At 33.7% G+C, this 26,394-nt stretch overlaps 1 protein-coding gene across 2 annotated transcripts in view; it reads left to right on the forward strand.

Annotated features, from left to right (window-relative positions):
• Positions 1 to 26,394, forward strand: part of CHN1 (chimerin 1) — a 146,942-nt gene that overhangs the window by 54,435 nt on the left and 66,113 nt on the right. For both annotated transcript variants that reach the window (XM_016134705.2, XM_016134714.2), the window contains one exon: positions 24,154 to 24,442. In XM_016134705.2, coding sequence (XP_015990191.2) covers positions 24,154 to 24,442 — 289 coding nt within the window. The remainder of the gene's footprint in view (positions 1 to 24,153; positions 24,443 to 26,394) is intronic.

The raw sequence follows: 26,394 nt of genomic DNA on the forward strand, positions 1-26,394 counted from the left end.
TTCAGTCCTAATCAGCTTCTTGATAAAGTAGTACATCTGGTTTTTGCATTGGTAAATAGTAAGAAAATCCGGTATGAGTTCCACTTAAAGATTTATGTGAGGAGAGGCACCAAGTGTTATAAATTCTGTTTTATTGATGTTCTTTTGCCTAGTATTTTCAAAATTGTTTTAAAATATTTTCCAAATTGACTGACTGACTGGACTGACTGACCGACTGACTGACTGATTGATTTTTAGGCGAGGCAACCCTTGGTTGACCTCACAGATTGCAAAGACCTTGTCAGTTTACAATCCCTAATTCTTTTTTTTTTTTTTTTACTTTTTATGCCTACAGCACCTTGTCTTCCTAGGTGGTCTTTTATCCAAGTATTAACCAGGCCTGACCCTGCTTAGCTTCCAGGGTCAGACGGGATTGGGCTTGTTCAGGGTGGCATGGTCGTAGACTTCAAATTGACTTAAAAACAATTTAATATTTTAAAGGTGATATGGAAAACCTAATTATGTTAATTCTTTTAGCACATTTAAATCCATGGTACTTTTGACTAATGTATACCTTAAAATATTTATCCTTGGCATTTCGCTAAAATGTATTAGGCCTTTCATGAAAGTCAGGAGCTTGGTCTTTATTGTTAAATTAGGTAATTAACATAATCTCCCAGGTAACTGCATCATCAAAATTAGCAGCATTTGCTGAGCTTCTGTATTCTGCCAGGTACTATCCAAATGTGTCAAGGAAGAAGACATTTAAACTGCCTCTTAAAGGTAGAGTAGAAGTTGCCAGGTAGAAGGATAGGATGTGATGAAAAATGAGCATTTGCAGAAAAAGAAACAGCCACGGCTGGAATATATAGAACAACATAGAATATTTGGTGTGTGGTGGGCTGCTGGGGTTTGAGAGTCCAGGAATCTTCAGCAATAAGTTTGCCAGGAAAACCTGGTATTTCATGCTTAAGAATTTGGACTTTATCTGTAGGAAATGGGAATCAATGAAGACTTTTAATAGAAGAGAGTAATGGTTACAATTATTATTTAGAAAGATCATTGTGAGAGCAATAAGGATAATGAGTGGGAAGGGTGGTGGGAACTGTAAGGTAAACGCGTGACAAGCCAAGAGAAGTTTTAAAAGCAAGTCTGTATTGGGAGAGCGCTCCCGGGCGAGGTTCTCAGGTCCAGAGAGGAGAGGGACCAGAGAAGTCACGCGCGGGGAAGGGAGACGGGAGCGCATAGTTTTTATAGGGTTATGTCGGGGTAGGGTATAGAATGGGGATCGTCAGTTGAGCATCTGGATTAGGGTGGTGGCGGATTAGGGAATTAGGGTGGGCCCTCGTCCGATTCAGATGTCAAGCTGGGAAGCCTCCAGGCAGACCCCCACTGACCTAACAGGAACTAAGTTGTACCAGAATTATTTAGATAATTAATTTAGTAAGCAGTTTTTGTTTTTCCTTGCTTAAGGAGAACTGATCTTTAAAAGAGTTTCTAGATATCTTACAGATTTTAAAGGGTTCACTTTGAGGAGAAATGTTAACTCCAAATTTGGCAATTCCAGAGACATTTCTGTTAAGTCTGACTCATTTTAGTTTCTCTAATTTGGGAGGAGAATAAGGTGACATATGTGCAATAGTTTTAGTAACTCCCAAACCCTGTACCTGGATATTCCCGGGCAGAATCGAACATATTCCAGAAAATGCTTTATGCCCACAGTGCTGGCACTTTCCTGTTGGTTTTATGGTGATCAACCATCAAGATAAGAATTACTTAGAAAAATTTTAGATAACAGAGAACAAATGACAATTTAAAAATTGAAAAGTCATAATGTAACTATGTTTAAACATTTATTATATTTTCTTTTAAAAATATATTTCTTATTAGGTACATTCTGGAATATATATAGCCTATGTGAATCTGAAAAATAAAATTCATTATACAGGACATCATGTATCGTATCATACTTATTGCAAAATTATATATGTATTGTGTATATCTGTAGAAATGTCTAAAAGATGAACACCAAAATGATCACAGTGTTTATCTCCGAGCGACAAATTTAAAGGTGCTTTTTACTTCTTTGTACCTTTCGAGTGCCTGATTTTATTTATAATGCACAAATATAATTTTTAAAATCTACCAAAGAAAATCAGGGCCCATGGGAAAGGGAGAGGTCTCCAGGCCAACACTGACAGTGCTCTCTCTAGTATGGAGAGGAATACGAGGAGCCATGTGAGTATTCTTAAATATAGCTATACTGCATTTCCCAAGCTCATTTGATCATGCGACCTCTTTTCATGGAATCCCTCTGCGGAACACACTTTGAGAAATATTCCATTAAATATTTAATTTACTCAGTTCCTCTTGTTCTGGACTCCATGCCCACCAAGCTGCCTTCTGATTAATGGCTTTCCAAGTGGTCTGTCTGCAGAGAGACAATACTTAAAATATGTAGTCTGAGTGTTAACAGCCTTTGAGTTATTTCTTATTTTCATTTAGTTAATAAGTTAGAATTAAATGCTGGGAGTTGATGAAGAAAAGAAGGAAAAAATCTGCCAGGTTTTTTTCTGTTTAGTAAGTTCAGATAGACACCCTCCTCATTTCTTCCTTTTTTCCCCACACGTCCATTCGATAAATAAGCCTAAAGGACTTCTTACGAAAGTATTAAATTGGTAAAAAAAAAAAAAATTTGAGGGCAAATTGCCTCACTGATTCCTTTTTTTCCTGTTTTCTGATTTTTTTTTTTTTTTGTTCCTGGGACCAAAAAGGATTTGCCTCCTATCCAAAGAGCTTTCTGAGACATCTACCTATGGCAACCAAGCACCATTTCTGTGTATTGCAAAATTGCAGTCTTTTTTTTCTAACTTTATTTGCAAGCTTGGCTTTTGTATGCTGTGGTATTTTACTTACTCTTTTTTAAAAAACCTTTTTCTTTTTATTTGGTTATAAATAACATACGAATTCACCCATTTAAAGTGTACAATTCAGTGGTTTTTTAGTGTATTCACAAAATTATGCAACAGAATCCATTTTAGAACATTTAATCACTCTAAAAAAGGATCTCCATACCCATTTGCAGTCACTTCCCATTTCTCCCCAACCTTCCCAGCCCCAGGGAACCATTAACCTACTTTTGTCTCTCTACAGTTACACATCCTGGATATTTCATATAAATGGAATCATATATGTGTTCTTTTGTGACTGCCTTCTTTCCCTTAGTGTGTTTTCAAGGTTCAGTCATGTTGTTGCATATATCACCACTTTATTCCTTTTTATTAATGAATAATGTTCAAATAATGTTTCAGTGTTTGCATGTATACCACATTTGATTGTTCATTCATCAGTTGATGGGCATTTGGACTGTCCACTTTTTGGCTATTATGAATAATGCTATTCATAATTAATAATGCTGTGCGTAAGTTTATGAGTAGACATATGTTTTTACTTCTGCATATATACCTAGGAGCGAAATTGCTGGATTATATTGTAACTTTGTGTTTGACATTTTGAGGATTGGCAAAAGTTTTTCCATTTTATAATCCCACCAGCAATTTATGAAGGTTTCAGTTTCTGTACTCAGCGCCAACACTTGTTATGTCTTTGATTTAAACAGTGGATGTGACATCCTAGTGGGCATGAAGTGATAGCTCATTGTGGTTTTGTTTTGCACCTTAATCTTAAATGGTACTTCATTTTTCACACTTATATGCTTAGCATGGTTTTTTATCCACTGGTATACTATCTGCTCAAACTTCAGCTTCCTCAAAATAGCAGTGGGTTTAAAGCAAACGTAGAGAAATCAAAAAAGCTGATTTCAAGGATTTTTCGTACTTTAGAGGCACAACATACGGCATATTCCATTGAGCATTTCATTTAGGGTGGAGTTGAGTTTCAAGTACATTTTGGGGCTAATCAATAGGAACTTTGATATGAGATTGATAACTCTGATTCCCTGGTTACCTACTTTTGCAAAGGGAATCTAGATTCTTACTTGTGTATCTACTTCAAGATACAGTAGAAAACATAGTGGGTTCTCTTAAGATCTGTTACTTGGAATCAGATATAGCCCTCTAAAGTGTCGATAATGTGCTTCCTTTCCTTGAGTGATTTGGCATACACAAGTATTTTGTTAATAGACTTGACAGTTTTATAAATATACTAATAGTTAACATTTACTGAATACTGTCACAGGCACATATTTTATGGTAAATATTTTATGTGAATTTTCTTTCAGCATTTTCCAATACTTTTTCATATTGTGGCACCTATTGAAAATGACGATGTTATATGGTACATGGAGGTAAATGAGTAAGACCAATCAAGGTCAAGTGTGATCTGCCCAAGGACTTCAGTTGCATCCGACCTTCCTGGCCTCTGAAAGGGCTGGACAGGTTTGATAGCCTGTAACTGTAACCTCTGTTCATGACATCTAGGTTGGAAAACTCAGTTTTATCTATAAAATAAGCTTATGCGGTAGATACTAACTATATTTTCTGTATTATGTAGATAAGAAAACCAAGACTTAACTTGCTCAAGAACAAAAAGCTAAGAAACAGAGACAATAACTTGTTTTATAAAAAAGTCCAAAATAATGTACAGTATTTTATATACATCAACAAGCCGAGTAAACTCGGCTTTTAAAATTAGTGTATTTTTAATAATGATTTTTAAGTTATCAACACAATACCATTTATATAAAGGAGAACATTTGTTTAAAGCCTTTTAAGAGTGAGATTTACTCAACTAATTTAAGGGGTTAACTTTTTACCACCACTCCCCTCAAAAAGAGAAAAGCCAAATAAAATATATATAAAGTTATTTAAGTAGAACTTCTATTATAAAATCATTTCATGATCATTTGTGCTTATAAAAATAATTTTGTAGTGAGTTTGGATAACTTTTCAAAGGAAAATAGCAATACCAATTTAGAAAAATAATAGCATATATTATTTTTCTATGTAATTTTACTTTATTTTAATATTTATTGTATTTTTATTTTAACATTATTTTCTATGTAATTTATTACATTTCTATGATTTATTACATCTCTGTGATTTGAAAACAACACATGGATGTGGACAAGAAATTTTTTTCAAATAAAAAGCATATATAATGGTAAATTACATTACTTTCCCACTGCATACTTTTAGTTTCACTCCTTAGACATAATGCCATTCACAATTTATTGTCTGTCCTTCTAGAAACTGGTCATATATAAAATATACATGTATTTTTATGGTATATATGTCTATCGTATTTTATTTTAAGTGATAATTACTAGAGGTTGGCTAACCATTGCAGCAAAGATAATCTCTAGTCTTTGGAGAGGTTTGCTCTGTTGTCTGCTTGGCTGTATAGTCACATAATAAACAGCTAATGCCTGACAAAAGCAATCAATACCTTATTTATTTAGTTTTAGCTGATAGTAGTTTAAGAACATGTTGTGCTAGATTCTGTGAGTTTAGCTTCAGTTCCTATGGTGGGGGTTGATGATGGGTCATAGAATGAAGAGCAAGATGATAAAATGGGGCTCCTCTATTATATAAATGCAGTTAAGGTTTAATTTATTGTGGCTTTGAGTTTAGAATGCTGGTAAGATTCTATTAAGGAAGAAATTCCTATGAGAAATATTTAATCTTTACTGCTCTGAAAATTTAGCAGGAATAAATTGTTACTACTATATTATAAAATGATAAAATAGCATTGAAATAAAAAATGATTTTTCTATTGATTGAAAAAAAAAGAATTCTTAATTGAATCTCAAAATATTTGGTTGACTTTTAAAGTGAACTCAACCAGAGAGTTCCTGGGTAAAGTCAGAGAATTATAGTAAGGGTGCTTTCACATTTTTAAAATATGAATATCAGTTGAAAGCTTTTTTCATATTTAAGAAGGAGGATCAAAAGAAACTGGGGAAGGATTATGCTACTGGTAGGCGTTGACGTGTAATGTACTATGTGTTCTTTTGATCTGATAGCTCATGATAGGTTTGGTTGGTTACCATGGTTTCATTTCATTTCCTGCAAACCTTCTTGTTGTGCTATTTGGAATAAGTGGAAAATAATGTTCTGCATGATAATTTTTGAAAATAGTTTTCTGCTTCTCTTAGTTAAGATTATGAATCCCTTTTTGGGAAGTTTTCTGGATATAAGAGTATGTGATAACTCTTATGACAATAGAATTTAATAGTCTTGCAATAGCAGTAAATTGCTGTTGATAAAAAGGATACCATAATTTACTTTAAAATGTAATACCATGATATCAGTGCCCCGAGCTTTTAAAAAATATTGGTATAATAATTCCAGTTTATATGAAGGACCCACAGGTCAAGTATGCTTTAATAAAACAGACTATAGAAAGTAATTCATAAGACACAATAGGGAGTAGGTAGTTTAATATAAGATATCTCTTTCTTGAAAAAAAAAGATGTTTCTGAAAATGGTTGCAAGTTGAAATATATTATAAATAGATCATGATCTATATTGCTATAGATCAAGAATATTTTCCATGTGAGTAAATATGTGAGAAGTTTGAAGTTTGCTATTTTTAATTAATTATTCATAAGGTCAAGTTTTACTTCTCAATTTCTTAAAACTCTGATTATCATTTATCATTTATTTATTTAAATTTAAGTCCATCCATAAACATTTTTTTATTAATATATGCAATATGGAAACAATGTAAAATGCAGAAATATAGGAAAAGAAAAATAGTCTCACTGGCCCCAAAATAATATTTTTGGCATTTTAAAAAAGTATTTTTTGTTCTTTGTTGTTTGTTTTTTTGAAAAAAATTATGCTACTCTACTAGGTGCCGAGAATACAAGGATAAACAAGATAGTCATGGTTCCTGGCCTTATGGAGTTTTATCAGGTAGCGAGAGGATTAAACTTGAATGAAATTCTCCTCCATGTATAAAGTTAAAACTGAGGCAAGAACTATAGAGAGGAAAAGCACAGGGGGCTATGACTGTGTGAAGGAGAATCTGATCTAAGTTCAAGGAATTTGGTATGATGAGTTTCTGTCAGATTTTACCTTAGAGGTAAGTGATTCATTTTGGGGAATACCAAAAGCGGATTCTTCTTTCCTTTTTTCTCCCCCTTTTCACCATACATCTCTCTTTATTGATATTCCCAGAAGAAAACAGATTGTGATCAGTTCAGAGGAGCCTATTTTCTCTAGTTTGTCGGACTGTCTTGTTTAGAAAGCTTTCAGTTCCATTGTTATTTTTTATGTTGTATTTTTTTTATCAAGTTTTATGTCTGTTTACAAAATACAAATACATATATTTGTAGTTCAGCTAGCACCCTGATAGGCTAATGAAATTTTTCATTGCTTTTATGAACTGGTATTTTGTGGAGCTCAACTTTGGAGTGTTTTAATTTTTAAAATTATCCTCCCAATAGAACTAGCATATCTTAGAAATATCTGAAAAAATACATTTATTTATATATATGGATACCGCTCTCATATTATACACACACAATATGCGGACATGTTTTGTTCTCTAAAGATAATTTTGTCGTGATCCTAGGGAAATAATCAATTTTTGTCATTTATGCTGTCAGCTGTTCAAGAATAGGCTTCTGCTCTGTCAAAATACAGAAGAATGAATACAGTTCTCTCAGATTATAATGTACAAAATAATAAAAATGCGGCACATATACCAAGTGATTAAGGTATTGCTTATTTCAGGAAAAATTACCTTTTCATTCTTTAAATTTCAGTGGATTTCGGAAACTGGAACATCCATCATGAATAAGAAAGAGCACGAGGTTCCAAATAATTATACAACTTTTTCTTGTCAGAATTTGCCAGAACACACAGATTTCAGAATTTTGGAACACACCAATTTTAGATTTGCCAGAATATATCAATAGCAAATGGAAAAAGAAACTCCTCTTTTCCTTTGCTTCTCTCCTCCCTCCCCTATTTTTCATATTATAAGTCATTTCACTAAAGTGTATGTGACTTAAATATTGATATGATATTTATAGTGTATAAAAGTATAGTTTATACCATTATATGATAGGTGTATATTATGTATGTGGTTGATACACATTAAAATTTAACTAGTTGAGTCTGACATTTGAACAACAAATATAATGAATTTTGAAGATGTGGAGAGATTTGTGGTTTTCACTTTTAGAAACTTAATCTTTATCATATTGGATACATAAAGAAGTTAATGAGTTATGCAGCAGTATCCAATTCTGCCTCAGGAATATAAACCAGGCTCTTTATTTTAAAAATGTGGTTTTTCTTTTTAATGTTAGATTTAGCCTTTGTGATTTTCATTTTCCAACAGATATGAGTAAGAATATTGAAACCAAAAATAGTTGAGGACTTTATAAATGTCATGGAAGCTCTCATAGGTGTGGCTTTAGAGTCCAGTATAGGTGTCATTTTTAATTAATTTGTAAAGCCTTTCATTTTCTCTTTTCCCCAGAAACATTTCAATGTCTAGATGCAGTCACATTCATATCAGTCCTCTACTGACTGAAGATATTAGTAAATCTTCAGCTCTCCTCTGTCAATAAAAATAAACAATTCCTATGAGTTGAGCTGAGGGGAAAATGGAAACTTTGCGCGCGCGTGCACACAACACACACACACACACACACACACATGTAATTAATAATTATAGTAGAGTCAGATTTCAGAAACTTCTGCCATGGATAAGAATTTTTCAAATAGGCACATATTATGGATAATAACTTCTGTTGTCTTGTATGAAGAACTGTATTTGGATTTGCTGAGGAAAGAGCAGTTATTAATATGCCGCAATGTGTTGTCCTGGGGAAAAAAATACATCTTTTACCCTTTTAATAATTTTTAAGTATAGATTACAGTATTGCTTAGTTTAGGCACATTGTTGTCTGACAGATCTCTAGAACTTTTTCACCATTCATGACTGAAACTCTGTAACCATTGAACAACTCTCCCTTTCCCCCACTCCCTGGCAACTACCATTCTCCTTTCTGTTTCTAGTTTGATTATTTTAGATACCTTATAGAAGTGGAATTATGTAGTATTTTTTTTCTTGTAATTGGCTTACATCTTATTCATTTATTCATTCTTTGATGGACATTTAGATTGCCCCCACATCTTGCCTTTTGTGAATAATGCTGCAGTGTACATGAAGATGCAAATATCTCTTCAAGATCTGTTTTCTTTTGTGTATATATATCCTAAAGTGGGGTTGCTGGGTCATATGGTAGTTCTGTTTTTAATTTTTTGAGGAACCTTCATACTGTTTCTCATAATGGCTACATCATTTACAATCTCACCAACAATGCACAAGGGGTTTCAGGTTCACATCCTTGCCAAACCATATTTATTTACTTTTTAACGGTGACCATCTTAATGGGTATGAAATGATACCTCATTGTTTTGATTTCTGTTTCCCTGGTGATTAGTAATGCTGAAGATCTTTTCCTGTGCATGTTGGCCATTTACATAGTTTTTTTCTAAAAACTATATTTAAGTCTTTTGCCCATTTTTTAATCAAGTTATTATTTTTTCTTATTGAATTGCATGAGTTCTGCTTATATTCTGGACATTAACCCCTTCTGATATATGGTTTCCAAATATTTTCTCCCATTCTGTAGGTTGCCTTTTTACTCTGTTGATAGTTTCTTTTGCTGTACAGAAGTTTTTGTTTGAGTAGTCCCATTTGTCTATTTTTGTTTTTGTTACTTGTGCTTTTGGTATCATATTCAGGAAATCATTACCCATTCCTCTGTCATGAAAATTTTACCCTATGTTTTCTTCTAGGAGTTTTATAGTTTCAGGTCTTACATTTAGTCTTTAATCTATTTCGAGTTAATTTTTGTATATGGTGCAAGATAAAGGCCCTTCTTCGTATTTTTGCATATAGATATCCAGTTTTCCCAGTACTATTTATTAAAGGGACTATTTCTCCATAATGTAGCCATGGCACCCTTGTCAGAGATCATTTAACCATATACAGGAGGGTTTGTTTCTTCTAGGTTCTCCATTCTATTCCATTTGTCTATAGGCCTGTCTTTATATCTGGCTAAGTGTTTGTCAGTTTGTTTATATTTTCAAAAATCAATTCTTAATTTTGTTCAGTTTTTTTTATAGTTTTTCTGTTCTCTATTTCATTTATTTTTGCTGTAATCTTTATTTTCTTCCTTCTGTTAACTTTGATTTGTTTTTCTAGTTCCTTGAAGCGTAAAGTTAGATCGTTGATTTGAGATTTTTAAATGTAGGTGTTTATTGCTATAAACTTTTAGTATTTTGTGTTTTTGTTTTTATTTATCTCAAGGTATTTTCTAATTTCTTCTTTGACTCATTGGTTATTCAAGAGTGTGTTGTTTAATTTTCACATCTTTGTGAATTTTCTAGTTTTCCTACTACTGTTAACTTCTAGTTTTATTCCATGGTGATTGGAAAAGATACTTGGTATGATTCAGTCCTCTTAAATTTTTTAAGACTTGTTTTGTGACCTAATATGTGATATATCCTGGAGAATGTTCCCTCTGTGTCTTGAGAATGTATGTTCTGCTGCTGTTGAATGAGTGTTCTGTATATGTCTGTTAGGTCCAAGCAGTATACAATGTCATTCAAGTTCTTTTCCTTATTGATCTGTCTAGTGGTTCTATTATTGTAAGTGAGATGCTGAAATGTACTATTCATGTGTGAGTGTGTATTTCTCCCTTCAATTCTGTGAATGTTTCCTTTATATATTCGAGTGCTCTGATTTCAGGTGCATAACATATATTTGTAATTGTTATATGTTCCTGGTGAATTGACTCTTTTATTGTTAGATAACATCTTTCTTTGTCTCTTGTGACAGTTTTTGACTTAAAGTCTATTTTATCTAATATAAAAATGGCCACCACTACTCTCTTCTGGTTACCATTTTTATAGGATATTTTTTTTACATCCTTTCACTTTCAGTCTTTTGTGTGTGTGAATTTTTTATTATCTAAAGTGAGTCTCTTGTAGACAGCATATAGTTGAATTTTTTTTTTATGCATTCAATTACTCATTGTCTTTTGATTGGAGACTTTAATTCATTCACATTTCAAGTAATTACTGATAGGGAAGGACTTACTATTGCTTTATTGTTAATTGTTTTCTGTTTGTCATAGCTATTTTATCCCTCTTTTCCTAGCTTGCTGCCATCTCTTGTGTTTCATTGATTTTTTTTTGTATAGACATGCTTTTGATATTTTTCTAATTTTCTTTTGTGTATCTTCTATTGGTATTTTCTTTGTGGTTGCCATGAGGCTTACACAAAACATCTCTAGTTATAACAATACATATTAAACTGATAAAACTTCAATTGTATACAAAACTCATATCTTACCACCTCCACTGATGTTACTGATTTCACAAATTACATCTTTATATATTGTGTATTCATTAACATAATGTTATAATTATTTTTAGGTTCTTGTATTTGAAATTCTTTACAAGAAATTAAAAGTGCTTTATGCACCATTTTTATAGTATTACAGTATTCTGTATTTGTCTATAAAGTTACACTTACCAGCTGAGCTTTATATTATATATGCTTTTACATTACTGTCTAGTGTCCTTTTGTTTCAACTTGCAGGTCTTTCTTTAGCATTTCTTAAAAGGCAGGTTGGGTGATGATGAATTCCTTCACCTTTTGTTTGCCTGGGAAAGTCTTTATTTCTCCTAAATTTTTGAAGGACGTTTTCGCCAGATGTAATATTCCTGATCGGCAGTATTTTTTTCTGTAGCAATTTGAATACATCATCCCACTCCCCCTGGCCTGTTAGGTTTCTGCTGAGCAAGCCACTGATAATATTATGTAAGCTCCTTTGTACATGGTAAGTCACTTTTCTCATGCTGCTTTCAAAATTATTTCTTTGTCTTTGACTTTTGACAGTTTGATTATGAGTCTTGATATGGACCTCTTTCAGTACATCCTGGTTGGAGTTCTTTGAGCTTCTTGAATTTATATATCCATTTCCTTTTTCCAATTTGGGATGTTTTTGGTCGTTGTTTCTTCACATAGCCCTCCTCTGTCCTTTCTTCTTCTCGTCTTCCAGAACTCCCATATATCTTGGTCTGCTTGATGATACACCATAAGTCCCTTAAGAGCGTCACTTTTCTTCATTCTCTTTTCTGCACCTCTGCCTCAATAATTTTAAATGACTTGTCTTCACGATTGCTGATTCTTTTTTTCTGTTTGACCACATCTGATGTTGCATTTTTCTAATTATTGTATTATTTAGCTCTAAAATTTCTGTTTGGTTCTTTTTTTATATATATACAGTTTCTATCTCTTTTTGATACTCTTATTTTGTTCATGCATTATTTCTTGATTTCTTTCACTTAGTTGTCTGTCTGCTCTATTTTAGATCATGGAGCCTCTTTAAGAAAATTATTGTGAATTCTTTGTCAGGTAATTAATAGATCTCTGTTTCTTTGGGTTTGGATTCTGGGGATTTATTTTTGTTCCATTGATTGGGCAATATTTCCCTGGTACTTCATGTGATTTGTGATTTTTTTTTCCTTTTTGCTAAGTTTTATGCATTTTTAAAAACAGCCTCATCATCTAGTCTTTATAGGCTGGCTTCATATAGAGGAAGACCTTCTCCAGTCAGCCTAGGTAGAGATTTTGGGGTTCTCTGACACCTTTTGGGGGAGAGGGATTATGTGATTTCTCTGGGCTTGTGTGTAACTTCCTAATTAGAGAGTTTGCTTGTCGTCATCTCTTGTACTTTCTGGTGTCTGTGGTACTGTAGGTTCTCTGGTCCTACGGGAGCAAGCTTCTGATAACTGCAGCAAGCTGCTCCTGCTCTCCCTTGCTTTCAGCACTCAGTCCCACTGCTACCCTCCACCTCCGGCATCCAAATAGGCCAGTTTCGTTAGCACTCTGAATCAGGCCAGACAGTAACCAGTCCTTGTGCAGCCCTCTGAAACCCAGAATGTTTGACACACGTTCCACCATTCACCCCCCACACCCCAACACCAAGAGAGAAGCCATAAGCCAAGCCGACTTATGCTGACTTGAGGAAGGGGCAGTTGTGGATAAAATAAAACAGTTCTTCTCACCTGTTTCACAGTTCTTGACTTCGTGCTTTCCTTGGGTACTGCAATTTCTTAAATGGTTTCTGGGGTTCTTATAAAAGGATTTTAGTCCATACATTGTTCTTAATTTGGTATCTTTGTTGGGGGAACAGGGGCTGGGACTTGCTCTTATATTTTTTATACACATGACCCTTATCAGATATACTGAATGTTTCTTCTGGTTCGTCTTCCCACCTACCCCTCCTTAAATTGTCCTGTCTTTCCTGGGTCTAGTAGAAAGATCTCTTATGAATATATCATGTTATCCACAAGCTAAAATAGTTGCCCTGTAGCTCTTGTCATTGTTCTAAGTGAGTGTTCCTCTCTCCTGCTCTCCATCTGCTTGTTTCAGACAATTGTTTTAGCTTTTGGCTCTGCTTCTGCTTTCAGCTGTGGTCATTTGCTAAGCTACAAATTACCTCCTCCTGCTAGGTCTTTGCAAATTTTTCCTAAGGGTTGCAGTAGATGTTTGCTGCCAGGTTTTTAGGTTCACTTAGAAATCTGTTTATGATTCAGGTATTTTTATTTTCAGGGACAGTACCTAATGTTCAAGATTATATTTGAGTCTCTACTGAATACATTTATGCCTAGTATTGATCACATGGTTATTATTTCCTGAAAAGATCTTCACGTTCCCTGAGTATACCTAGGAACAAGGTACCACCTATAGTAATAATCTATTACATGTATCTCTATTTTTACAAATAAGTCGAGGTCCTTTAAGGCAGCAGTCCCTAATCATTTGGCAGCAGGGACCAGTGCTTCTATGAGAAATCTAATGCCTGATGATCTAAGGCGGAGCTGAGGCAGTGATGCTAGCGCTGGGAAGTGGCCGAAAATACAGATGAAGCTTTGCTAGCTTGCCTGCTGCTCACCTTTCTGCTGTATGACCCGGTTCCTAACAGACCATTGACTGGTACTGGTCTGTAGCCCAGGGTTTGGGGATCCCTGCTCTTGGGCATTAACTAAGTCTTACTCATATTTGTTTCCTTGAACCTCATGCAGTGCTTGGCATATACTGGGCTTCTTTAATAAATTGCATTAGGTAATTGTCTTAGTTAGAATACTTTCTTGTGATACAGTTCTTTTCATAAATAAGGAACTAAAAGCCAATTTTTAAAATCTATTTATTGCTGTTACCTAAGGATCTCTTAAGTAGACAGATATTTATGATTCCTTTGCTGTGTTGCTCAAAATGATTCCTAACCCAATTATTGAGCTTTTAATGACCTTTTTGGCCCTGTGGTTTTAAATCAGTATATATGGTCAGTGGTTCAGAGCATGGCTTTGCAGTCAGATAGTCCTGAATTCATACTCTGATTCCAGCATTTTCTGTATGACTTTGAGCAAATTACTTATCTCCCTAAATCTCAGTTTCCTTATCTATAAAATGCAGACCTAATAATAATACCTTATACACATTAGAAGGATTATTTGGGGTAATGCATGCTTAGTGCCTAGCATATAACAAAAAATATTAAATAGTATTAAAATGAATGTACACAGATATATCGTGTATTACATTTAAGCCTTTTAGCCATTAAAAGTCAACACATGGCAAGCATGGCTTTTGATAATTATTTTTTTCCAGCTAACGGGTTGATTATAGCTAATCTCTAACATCTTCATTAGAGACAAGAGGCTGTTTAAGAACAACCCCAGAAACAAAGCAGCAATTACAAATTTGGTTTATTGCTTTTCCATAGTCTGAAATCCTGGTCTGGTTGTATTTAAAATTTGATGAGAACAGTATCCATCAATTTAAAGTAAAGTTTTATGTTAGAAACTGAGACATCCAAACACAAAAGAACATGTTCTGTATGATTTCATATACATAAAATGTAGAAAATTATAGTGACAGGAAGTAGGTAAATGTTTTGATGGGATGAAGGACAGAGAGATAGGCTTCAAAAGGACATAAGGACACTTCGGGGGGTGTTGATGTCATTGATCTTGACTGTGGTAATATTTTCTGTCAAAATTCATCGAGTTGTGTACTTTAAAAGGATGCATTTTGTTATATATAAGTTATACCCTATAAAATTGATTTTTTAAAGTGAGTCATTTTTATGATGCAACTTATTCAGTAATTTGCTTATTAATGATCACAAGGTTAATAAATTTAAAGGTGTAGACTTAACAGGATTTAGACCTGCCTCTGCTTAGCTACAGAAGCATCCTACTTTTCTGGAGGTCACAAAGTTGGCAACCCTGATGTCCAAACTATGGCCGAGAGGCTGGACATAAGTGCTAAATGCCATTGAATGGCTGAAAAGCCACCACAGACCCCATGTGTTTATTGCAAAGGAATACTCAGTAATCTCCATTAGAATCTATTTAATACAGTTCTCTCTGTAAAATGTTAATCCATCTTTTTTCCAAGCTTACAGCAGATTAAAAGTAGAAAAATTAGACAGTAGACACAGGTGATAACCTGCAAAGAGGATTTTAAAAATATAAAACTAGATTCAAGAACTGTAAGTTCAATCATTGAAGGCAGTGTAGGTCAAGGAAAAGGCTATTCAATACACTCTAATAGCCTCTGAGATATTTTTGTATTCAAACACTAAAATTTTAGCAGTAGTATGTTCATGATAATGAACCTGTATCTTCAGGTTGAAGTTGTGGTTTGTATAGGATTCTTAAAATTGTAGTTTACAAAGAAATGATTGAATAAAACAATTTTGTTGTTTAAAGGAATTAATAGGAATCTGGAAAACGTGTATATGAAATGTGGGTTTGTGCTTGTAGTACACACGCACACACTTATATAGATGTATAGAACTCTACAAGGACTCACACGCATATATCCTCCATGCTTTTGTAGACTTTAGTGTGACTTTATTTTGAGGTAGTAGACTCATGAAAATAAGATTTTAGTAAGCTTTTAGTGGGATTGGTCACCAATTCTTGAATAAGCCAAATCTATTAATTATATGAACATATTGTTCATTTCTTGACCTATCCTGTTTTTAAAAAGATTGCATGTACAATACTTTCTTTCAGTAAATACATTTATTTATTGACTGGACATAATATCATTTGTCTGATTTAATGAAAATGGAGGGTAGCAGAAGTTATTGTAATTGGCTCACTACATCAGAAAAGTTGTTTTTCATTTATTTACTCCAAGTCATCAATATGGAGAGCAGTTTCATGTTATACAGATTATCACACAAAGAGCATAATAGCTCAGTGAATGACAAATACTACATCATGATAATTATCACTTTTTTTAAAATTATACCCAACAAAGCTCTAATAATCTGCTTAATTTTGGCAGTTCTATGTTGCTCACATATATTTTTTAGAATACTTGTTTATTGTTACATATAACTGGCTAATGTAGGGGAAAATATTAATGAAGTCTATTAATTCTGTTCAATAGCCATTTACTTAGGGCCTAATATGTGCCAAGTACTACCAGTCTCTGGTGCTTTTAAAAGTGAAACTAATAACTGATTCTTAAGGACTCAGGGCTTGCTAAAGTGTTTGGACTTTTTCTTATAGACATAATAAAGCATTAACAATTCTCAAGAGGGAAATGATGCGATAGGCTCTCTTTTGGAATAAACTGGTTGTTGTAAGCAGAATGGGTGGAGCTTACATGGATTTAAATAGATCGATCAGTAAATAAAAGTTTAATTGTTAAGGGAGATTGATGAATTTCAAATTGTGAAAATTTTGGCAGGGTTGACTGTGGGCAGTGGTAATATTAAGTGATATTGGAGGAGTGGTTTTCTGAAAGGGAAGAAGGAAGAAGAGGATTGATAAGTTCGTTTGGGGACCTGTTGATTTGGGAGTGCTTAGAGATCCCTGGGAGAACGATATACATGAACTCATGTTGGGCTAGGAGGCCTTCCAGGGAGAGACTAGAAAGTGGTCCTTACCAGTGAAGAAAAAGAACTCCTTTACTTTCAGCAGTGGATTGGGATTTTTAAATTTTGTTTTGTTTGGAGTTTTTGGTTTGTTTTTAATAGCCTGCCTATTTTATTGTTTAGGAATTTGAACCTCTCAGTTGCTGCATCTATAATGTGAGGGGATTGGATTAGACAGGTGTTCCTCAAACTTGAAACTGCATAGGAATCACCTCGGGATCCTGTTAACAGTGCGGATTCTGAACCTGAAGGGCTGAGGGTGGGACCTGGGGGCCTGGATTTCCAACAAACATTACCTAACTTATTTTATTTTTTAAAAAAACAAATTTATATTCCTAAATTCTCTAGTATAAAGCACATACAGCTTCTGTTTTTGATTGCTTTTATTTCTAGGCTAAGATCTTCAACTGTCCTTTGTTCTTTGCTTTCATTTTGTTAAAACAAATTTATTGTACAATAAAACATACAGCAAAGTACATAAAACTTATATGTACATTTTAAAAGTGGATTATATTTAAATGCATGTAAACCTATATATTCCCAATCACATAAAGATGTATTAATGGTAGAAATTCCCCATGTTTCTCTTTCTTATCATTGTCTCTACTTTCTACATTATAGTTGACCAATATACTCACTTTAATAGTTATCTTTTTCATGCTTTTCTTTATAGTCTTACCATCCACATATACATCCTTATATAATGCAATTGAATTTTGTCTACCTTTGGATTTTAGGTAATTGAACTACATCGTATTCTTTTGTAACTTGTTCTTTTTTCCCAACATTTCAAAATTTCATCCATGTAGTTGAATGTATGTTTCCCTTGCTGTATAGTATTTCATTGTAATAGGGTTCTCCATAGAAATAGAATCAATAGAGGTGTGTGTGTGTGTGTGTGTGTGTGTGTGTGTGTGTATTCAGAGAGATTTATTATAAGGAGTTGGGTCATATGTTTATGGAGGTTGGCAGGTCCAAATCTGTGGTGTGAATAGTTGAGACCGAGGAAAGCTGACAGTGCATATAAAGCCCAAAAGCAGTCTTCTGGAGAATTTCCTCTTGCTCAGTGAGGCCAGTCTTTTTGTTCTATTTGGGCCTTTAGTTGATTGGATAAGGCCCACCCAATTATGGAGAGCAGTCTACTTTACCAAGAGTTCACTGATTTAAATATTAATCTCATTTGAAAACACCCTCCAAATTGATATATAAAATTAAACATCATAGTATACCACAGGTTTTTTAAATTTTACCTGGAATTTATGTGGTTTCTAGGTTTATGCATTTTGAACATTGATTGCTACTTAGTCTGTGTGTGTGGGGGGTATGTGTGTGTGTGTCCTAGTACACATAATCATTCGCACTGTCTGGGGTATTAGCCAGGATTTCTGGGTCATAGGGTATGCATTTATTCAATTTTACTAGATAATATAAAACCTCTTTGTTAAAGAGTACACTAGGTGTTAGTTATATTAGCTATTCTGTATTCTTGTTGGTGCTTGGTATTGTCAAAATTGTTAAATTTTGCCATTCTGAGAATTAAATTTGCATTTACTGGACTACTGTTCCTCCACCTATTCATATTTACCCTTTTGGGGTGGGCTTATTTGTTTATTGTGTAAACTCGTGTTCTTCAGTAATGATACATTTTCTTGAATTATCTCTGATTTCTTACCCTTCTGTTTTCTGTTTTCTCTTTCCAGAACTCCTGTTATTTGATATTGGACTTCCTGGATTGATTCTCTATCTTGTTTTTTTCTCTCTTATTTTTTGTCTTTTTACAAAATATCTTCTGAACTTTATCTTTCATTTCTTTTAAGATTTTCATTATGCTACATTTCCTTTTTTCTAATTAAAAAAGTATATATTTATGTCTTTTTTTTTTTACAGCATCCTAATGTTCTTGGCTAAATCCCACTTAAGAATAGAAATAGGAAACATTTTATTTTTGTTCTGGTAAGCATAGTGATGATTAATTTTTTTATCTCCATACATGGTTTGTTTCCTTCGGCTTGCTTTGATTCTGTTTATTTGTCTTTGCCCTTCACAAGGGAGATTTTTCTTAGATATCAAGTGGTCCTTGGCTAATTGCTCATATTTAAATTCATTTGGCATTAAAAAGCTGACTAGTACTTTTGAGAGCTTGAGAGAAGTCTGCCAGTTATAGGGCGATGTCTCTACTCTTAAGTCTTTCAATTAAGCTGATCGTATTTCCCAGGGGAAAATCTTCGACTCTTATCAGGAAAGGTACAAGCTTTCTGGAACCTAGTGGTGAAGGGCGAGAGAAGTCTCAAATCTTCAGCAATGAAAAAACTTTCACCTAGTTTTCAGGATGGTACCTCTGCTTCAGCACCGGCTGGTGTTCCTCAGTTCAAAATCTCCTTGTTTTATCCTATCTAGAAAACAGAACTTAAGTCTTCCACCAGAGTGGGGAAGGGATGAGTGGCACTGGGGACAGGATTGGGGCGGGTGGGGGAGATATCTAACTCCTTCTTAAACAGACCATCAACTAATCCTTCTATATCAATCAGTTCCACGTTCCAGGGCTGTCTGGTGCCGCTTTTGGAGGTTTATTTAGGCACATTGGTTTGCTTCTTCCCTGAAGTGATTTATTTTGCCAAGGGAATATCATGAGTTTACGTATTTTAATACTTCTGCCCATTTTACCATCCAAAATTATATAGCAAGGTAGACAAAAATGGTATCATAATAACAGTTTTATATGTAAAAAACATTTATATTGTAAATTATATACAGCTATGTTCTCTCTTCTTAGTCTTTTTTAGTTAATCCATCTAGATTCATTTTTTAGTTTTTAAGTGAATGCCTCATCATATTCTTGTCTCAGTTTTAACTTTTCTTCCAAGTATATGTTTATGATTAGATGAATTTATGAGATAGTTCTATTTCATCATTAGATTAGTTTCTTTGACTCTGATAAACAATACACAAATATATATTTATTATAAATGTAATTGTTTTTGTATGTTGGTTTCTGGAAGTAGTTCTAACATTTTATTGTTAACTTAGTCAAGTGTGTTGTATATGCTTTGTCTTCTGTTTGTTAACAGAAAACATTTGTTAGCTTGGAGCTTTCCTTTGAAGAGATACTTCCAAATATTTTGGCCCAAATCAGAACGAATTCTTGGTTTTAGAAGAAGTAAAATAAAATCATGCTATTTTTTATACATATTTTCATCACTTTGTACCTCTAGAATTTTTTATGATTTACTTGCTAAAAAATAGAAAGGTTGGTATTAGGGTTTTGTTTACTTTTTAAAGCTAGATGCTAAAATTATGTATTTCAAAATTCATCTGAATGCAACTGGGCACAGCATTAAACAGCTTTTGAAAACATGAAAACTAAAACCTAGAATCACTGGAGAAAAGACATTCTTTATAGAAAGTGGTAATTATGTACAACAGTAGCAGTTCAAAGCAGATTATCCCAGTCTTTTTTATTTGTTAACTACAGTATCCTTTTGGACAAAATGAGTTTTCATCCTCTTGAACTCTATCTAGGTGAAAGTTGGGTCTGTATAGTTTCAAACGTGTTCACCAAAGAATGAACAGTTATTAAAGAGCAAAAGCAGAGGCAGATAATAAATATAAGAAAAGATGAAAAGAAAATTTTCCTATAAAAATCGAGAGAAATCGTTTAGCTTTAACAGTTTTTATTAAATCAGTACTCCACAGTCTAGAGTTCAGCAGTTTCACTAGGTCCATTTAACATGTCCTGCTTTCAATATGTTTCTATTTACTGACCTTTCTCCTTTGAATTCAGAGACCTAACTCCCAAGGCACAGTGGGAAAGCTTTTTTTGCTTCTCTCCTCCTCTCCTCTTTGTACTCTGTTGTAGTCCCACTCTGTTTAACTAAGTAGCATACACTTACTCAGGCACATCCAGAAGAAAAATTCACAGAGTTCCCCTTCGCCCTTTTTTGACCGTAAAATCAACCAGTGCGGAGATGTTCATATAGAACCATTGTTACCAGTTATTTATTCAACTCCCTTTGGTGCATATTTACTGAATATCTTTTCTATTTTACTTTATTGATAACTCATTCTGTCATTCTTTGCAGAGGCATAAGCTAACAGAGAAGGAGAAAAGGAACTGCCATTCATTGAACCTACTATATACTTAGCTTTGACTTCAAATATTCTTGTAAAATCTTCACAACCATGTGGGATAGGGTAATGTTATTTCTGTTTTCTAGATGCAGAATCTGAAGAATGATTTTCCCCAAATCACCCAGCTAAGACGTGGCAGATCTAGGATTTAAAATTAATCTGTCTGATGCCAAAGCCTAAGGTTTTCTATTAAACACATAGGACCCAGGTCCTGCCTGCCCTTGGCCAAATCCTTTTTCAAGACTGCAAGGTTGCTTGTGTATTTGGACAAAAGCAGCAGCTCTGAGATCTTATGTAAGCTTAAGTCTATATGCTCTAAGATGTTATTAAGCTGTGAGTTTCTTTGTTTACATAGCATGAGGGAGATAGTGGATTCACGTAATTTTATGAATCACTGTATTATAGGAATCAAACTTTCTGTATTAAAACAAGGTTATACATATTTTTATAATCATTTTTTAGAAATTGATCTAAAAATGAACTTTTTTAAATTCAACATTTCATCTTGTCTTTCTACGGACTTGTTTTTATGTTTATCTATTTCCCATTAAGGTTATCAAGGATACAAGAACTTTATTATGAACAGTCTAATACTTAATATAGTTCTTGGGTATCTCATTAAATGTTTGTCAAAATGACAATCTGTGAGTGGTAAACTTTTATAAGGAAGGATTTTTTCTTTGCTTAAATTTGGCATCTCCCTTTTATGGCTCTTTTTTTATAGAATAGACACATCCATTCACCATGTTGCTTAAAGATTTTCTGTCATGTCTTTCAGATCAAGGAAAGGGAGAACTCTCTGTTGATCCTGTGAACCTATTCTTTATGTAACTTCTACAGTGAAAGAGAGGATGGTACAGAGTAGGCAAAGAAAGAGTACAGTTCATTTAGTAAAAGTAATGCAGTTTTTCTTAAAAAACAATGATAATTCCAAAACAGAAATTCATATTCTGGCCCTTTGAGGTTAAGTGTTAATCAACCTGTGTTATGAGTTTTATTTAGTTATCTGATTAACTTTCTTAAGACCGGAAGTTGGATTGATCTGGAAGCCAGAGCTGAGGTGCAGGCTGAGGAGGAACAGGGAGTTGTGTATAGGGTCTCTTGAAGTCACTGTGAGGAAGAGGAAGGACAAACTTAGTTTTTTTCACCCAAAAACCTGGAGATAGCCAGGAAATCCTGTCCTTCGATGGATATGAAACAGGCCCATTATAAACCGCCAGGAAGTCTAACCCTAGACTTCTGCTCTTTCAATCTAACCATCCCAACCAACTGAGGCCAATTCAGCCATCTTCCCTTCCACCCTTTGTTCTCATACCTTTCAGATTTCAGAAGACAAGTGAGTGACAAATGCCTGCCACCATTGCTTGTATGGTTTTTAAGTGCCAGACTGTGGAGTGCCCGCTCCAAAATCATAAGTTCCTACATGAGTAAAATGGTCTTATCCCTCATTGAAATGCCTCTGAATGCAACTGAAATATGGAAGGACTTAATTTTAAATAATGCTATATGGGTGTTTATTGTGAGAACCTCATAAAAATTATAATGTGGCTTTTCATGTTTCTCGATAACAGATAATGTACATTAGCAGAGAAATAATAAAGCAGTATGTTAAACTGAAAAACAAACTTTTATATTTAATTTTGGTGTAGAAACTTTACCTTACAATTTTTTAGACTTACATTATATTGAAATTTTGCTTAGGAAAAATATGTCTTTGACATTAGAGAAAAATGGAGAATTGGAAAGTGGAATTATATGGGTCATTCACTTGTGTGTAAATCAAATTTAATTGCTTTTAAAGAATCAAAAGGTGAATAAATTTCATTTTAGAGGAAGGACCAACACAGATAGAAAATTGAGTTCTAGATTAAATAATTATTAAGGTCTGATTTGAACTGCAGAAACAGATACTTCAGGCCATTATAAAAAATTATTTTGTTTCCATTTTTAAGTGCACATTAAAAGTAAAATCTTAAAAAATTTCTGACCCCTGTCCTTTGGGAATAAAACCTATACCAGAATAATATTTTGAATGAGTTTGAAGTTCTATTTAAACACTCTGTTTTAGTATTAAATAGAGTATTATTTTAGTATTTTAGTTCATTTCTGTTCTGTGTATTTTTAACAGTGAAATTAAATATATCCTTTCAAATTTGTTTAGTTTTTAATTAGGCTCACTCAGGGCTACTTTTGGGAGACCCATGATGCTAGTATCCTTGGTTCCTTTTGGCATCAGCATTCATTAAAGTCAGTGCATGTTCTTGCCTTTGTCTTCTTGCAAGGACACTGATGCTAGTCATGCCAACTTGGAGTCACTTCTGAAGTTTGCTGCAGGAAGCGAAATACTGAAATTGTCATAAAATTAAACCACTCTTCCTCAGATTTTAAAGTTGTCCAAAACATGACTCAAAAGTCCAGTAGTTTATGACTTATATGCCATATATATATATATATGCCATATGTGTGTGTGTTTATTTATATTTATACACACACACGCGTGTGCACGCACACACACACGTGTGTGTGTGTGTGTGTGTGTGTGTGTGTGTATAGAGAGAGAGAGAGCACGCGCATTTCTTACCCAGATTCAAATCACCTCTACTTTAAATGCTTGCTGGCATTATGCTCAGCTGAGCCCTAAATGGAATTTTCCCATTAAAAGACATGAATGCTGAGATCTAAGGTACACTGAATATTTTTATTGATGAACTTGAAGAGAATATGTTAATATAGAAATTTCATATATTATGGAGTTGACCAATTGAGTATATAGCATGTATTCTAATAGGATACGAGGTTTATTTTCTCCTATTTTTCCTACAGGCATAATGAAGTGCCTTACAAAGATAAAGAGGAACAAATTTTTCCTGCTAGAGTAGTCATGTTTTTGGCTAATTATCCTTAGTTATCACAAGTTTACTCTTTGTGTTCAAAAGTTTAATTTTCTATATTCCTGATGATTTCATAGAGATTAGCCACAGTTTATTTAACAAAGAAGACACACAAACAAAGAGATAGCTTTTTATTTTCCAGAAAGAAATCACTTGCTTACTTTTCTTACAAACATCTTTCCCATTTCATTGAGGCAGATTTGGAAGTCAGACCAGAAACTTCAGGCTCTACTACGATGGAAAGCACTTTGTTGGGGAGAAGCGCTTTGAGTCCATCCACGATCTGGTGACTGATGGATTGATTACTCTCTATATTGAAACCAAGGCAGCAGAATACATTGCCAAGATGACGATAAACCCAATTTATGAGCACATAGGATACACAACCTTAAACAGAGAGCCAGCATACCAAAAACATATGCCAGTCCTGAAAGAGACACATGATGAGAAAGATTCTACAGGCCAGGATGGGGTATCAGAGAAAAGGGTAAGCTACCATAAAACCACACTTTATCTTCTTTTGTTTGGGATCCTTATAAAAAAAATCATTGTTGCCAGAAGAGATTGACTTTTTCACAGTGGTTTCAAAAGAGCATGTGTTTTCCTTAATGTCTAGTTTCTGTGGTGCTGGGCTTTGCTTATATCTAATTCTTGTTTAGTTTAAATATGTCCGGTATGTTTTTGTACTCTTGATTATTTCCTGTCTTATCAGTTTCACAGTCTTAAAAATATGTTGGAAAAATGCCCTAGTAAAAAAGTGCAGAGGTTTTGTTCAGAAGCATAACTTATGGTCAAGAGAAGAGCTAGATTATATAAGATTGAGGAGTCACATTATCTATCAAAATTACTTTTTTATCTCCCTTAAAGATAATTACCCTTATAAATAGTTCTGTTCTTTAGCACAATGATATACATCCCTATTTGTAAGTATACATGATTAAATTCAATCTATCAATAACTATTATACTATTTTGAGAATCAGTCTTTAGTAAAAGGAGGATTTATCTCTATGGACTCTAAGAAAGTAATCAAATCAGGAAAACTTACTTTTCTTTAATTATAAAGGGCAATTTAAGTTTATATTTGTCATATTTTCATTGTAATATGTAATATATTTAAGGTTAACGTCAGAAGTTTTAATTCCTTGCCATTAAGATTAATTTACTTTGAAAATTGTCCATCATCTGCCACTCACTCCTAAGAAAAAGAGTGAATTTCTTCACCTTTTATATTGAGTGAAATTCAGTTTGGGGGATTTTATGTGTTTTTATCAAAATTGTGTTAATTTATTCTTATATTTTTGAGAATCTTCAGTTGATCTATTAAGAAAGGCAGTATTGTGTAGTGGTTTGAGCTTGAATTCTGATACCAAATAGATTTGTGTGCACATTTTTCTGTTTCACCAGTTGAGTGACCCTCAGCAAGTTAATTTCTCTGTGTTTTGATGTTCTTATATGTAAAATTGTAATAATAATCAAGTTGTCATAAAGACTGAGATAATCTATGTAAAATAATCAAACAGCGCTTGGCACATAGGAAGCACTCTGTGAGTTTGGTGATAACGTTATCATAACAGCCGTATTACTTCAAGGCAGCATCCTAAGATGCATTTGAGTTATTTTGGAGTATTTGGGTATAGACTAGAAATTTTAAATGTTCATTGTTTGGTCCAAATTTTAGTTTCTGGCAGGTCTTACTTAGAATAGCATTTCGTGGCTACAGAGAAACCAGCATCTTAAGTTATAGACTGTAGAAAATTTGTAGAAAATGGCTTTTCATATACTCGTTTGTTTGGAACCACAGATCTTTTTTGGAAGTGACTAGGATTTAAAATCCTAAATGCATGGTGTATTTTAATGTTATTTTCACTCTCTAGTTCCCATTTTCTCACTTTAGGTTTTTATTCATGGCATTTTTCAGTATTGCTTGCATTTAAATATCTAATACCGATATTACATTTTATGCAGATGTGCTTGAATATTCTAAGTGAACATTTGTGAAATATTTAAAAAATGTGTACATGTGAGCCTTTCAGAGTTGATCAGCCTAGTGATAACTTTGACCTATCATCTTCATGGAACTTGAGCTAATGACACTTAGCTATTTAACATTAAATTAGTCATTTAACTTCCCAGAACCTTGGTGGTGCATCCTACAAAGTGAAAATAATATTCACAAGAGCAAGAGTCTGAGGTAGAAAATACCTAGAGAACCCGTACAGCTCTAGTATCCATGATTCTCTGTGTCGTCTGGCAGTGTTACTTGCCACATTATTATTATCTGGATCCTCTTCTCCTGATGGCCAGTGATAGCTACATAGAGTGAAGTAGCTGGTGCTGGAAAATCTCTCTCTCCAGCAGTACACAATTAAGAATCATTTTAAAAATTACTCTTTGCTTTAAACTGCATGCATTTTAAATCCAGTTGGCTTAAAATCTA

The sequence above is a fragment of the Rousettus aegyptiacus genome, unplaced genomic scaffold (genome assembly GCF_014176215.1).
Source record: "Rousettus aegyptiacus isolate mRouAeg1 unplaced genomic scaffold, mRouAeg1.p scaffold_m13_p_2, whole genome shotgun sequence".
Classification (NCBI taxonomy): Eukaryota; Metazoa; Chordata; class Mammalia; order Chiroptera; family Pteropodidae; genus Rousettus; species Rousettus aegyptiacus.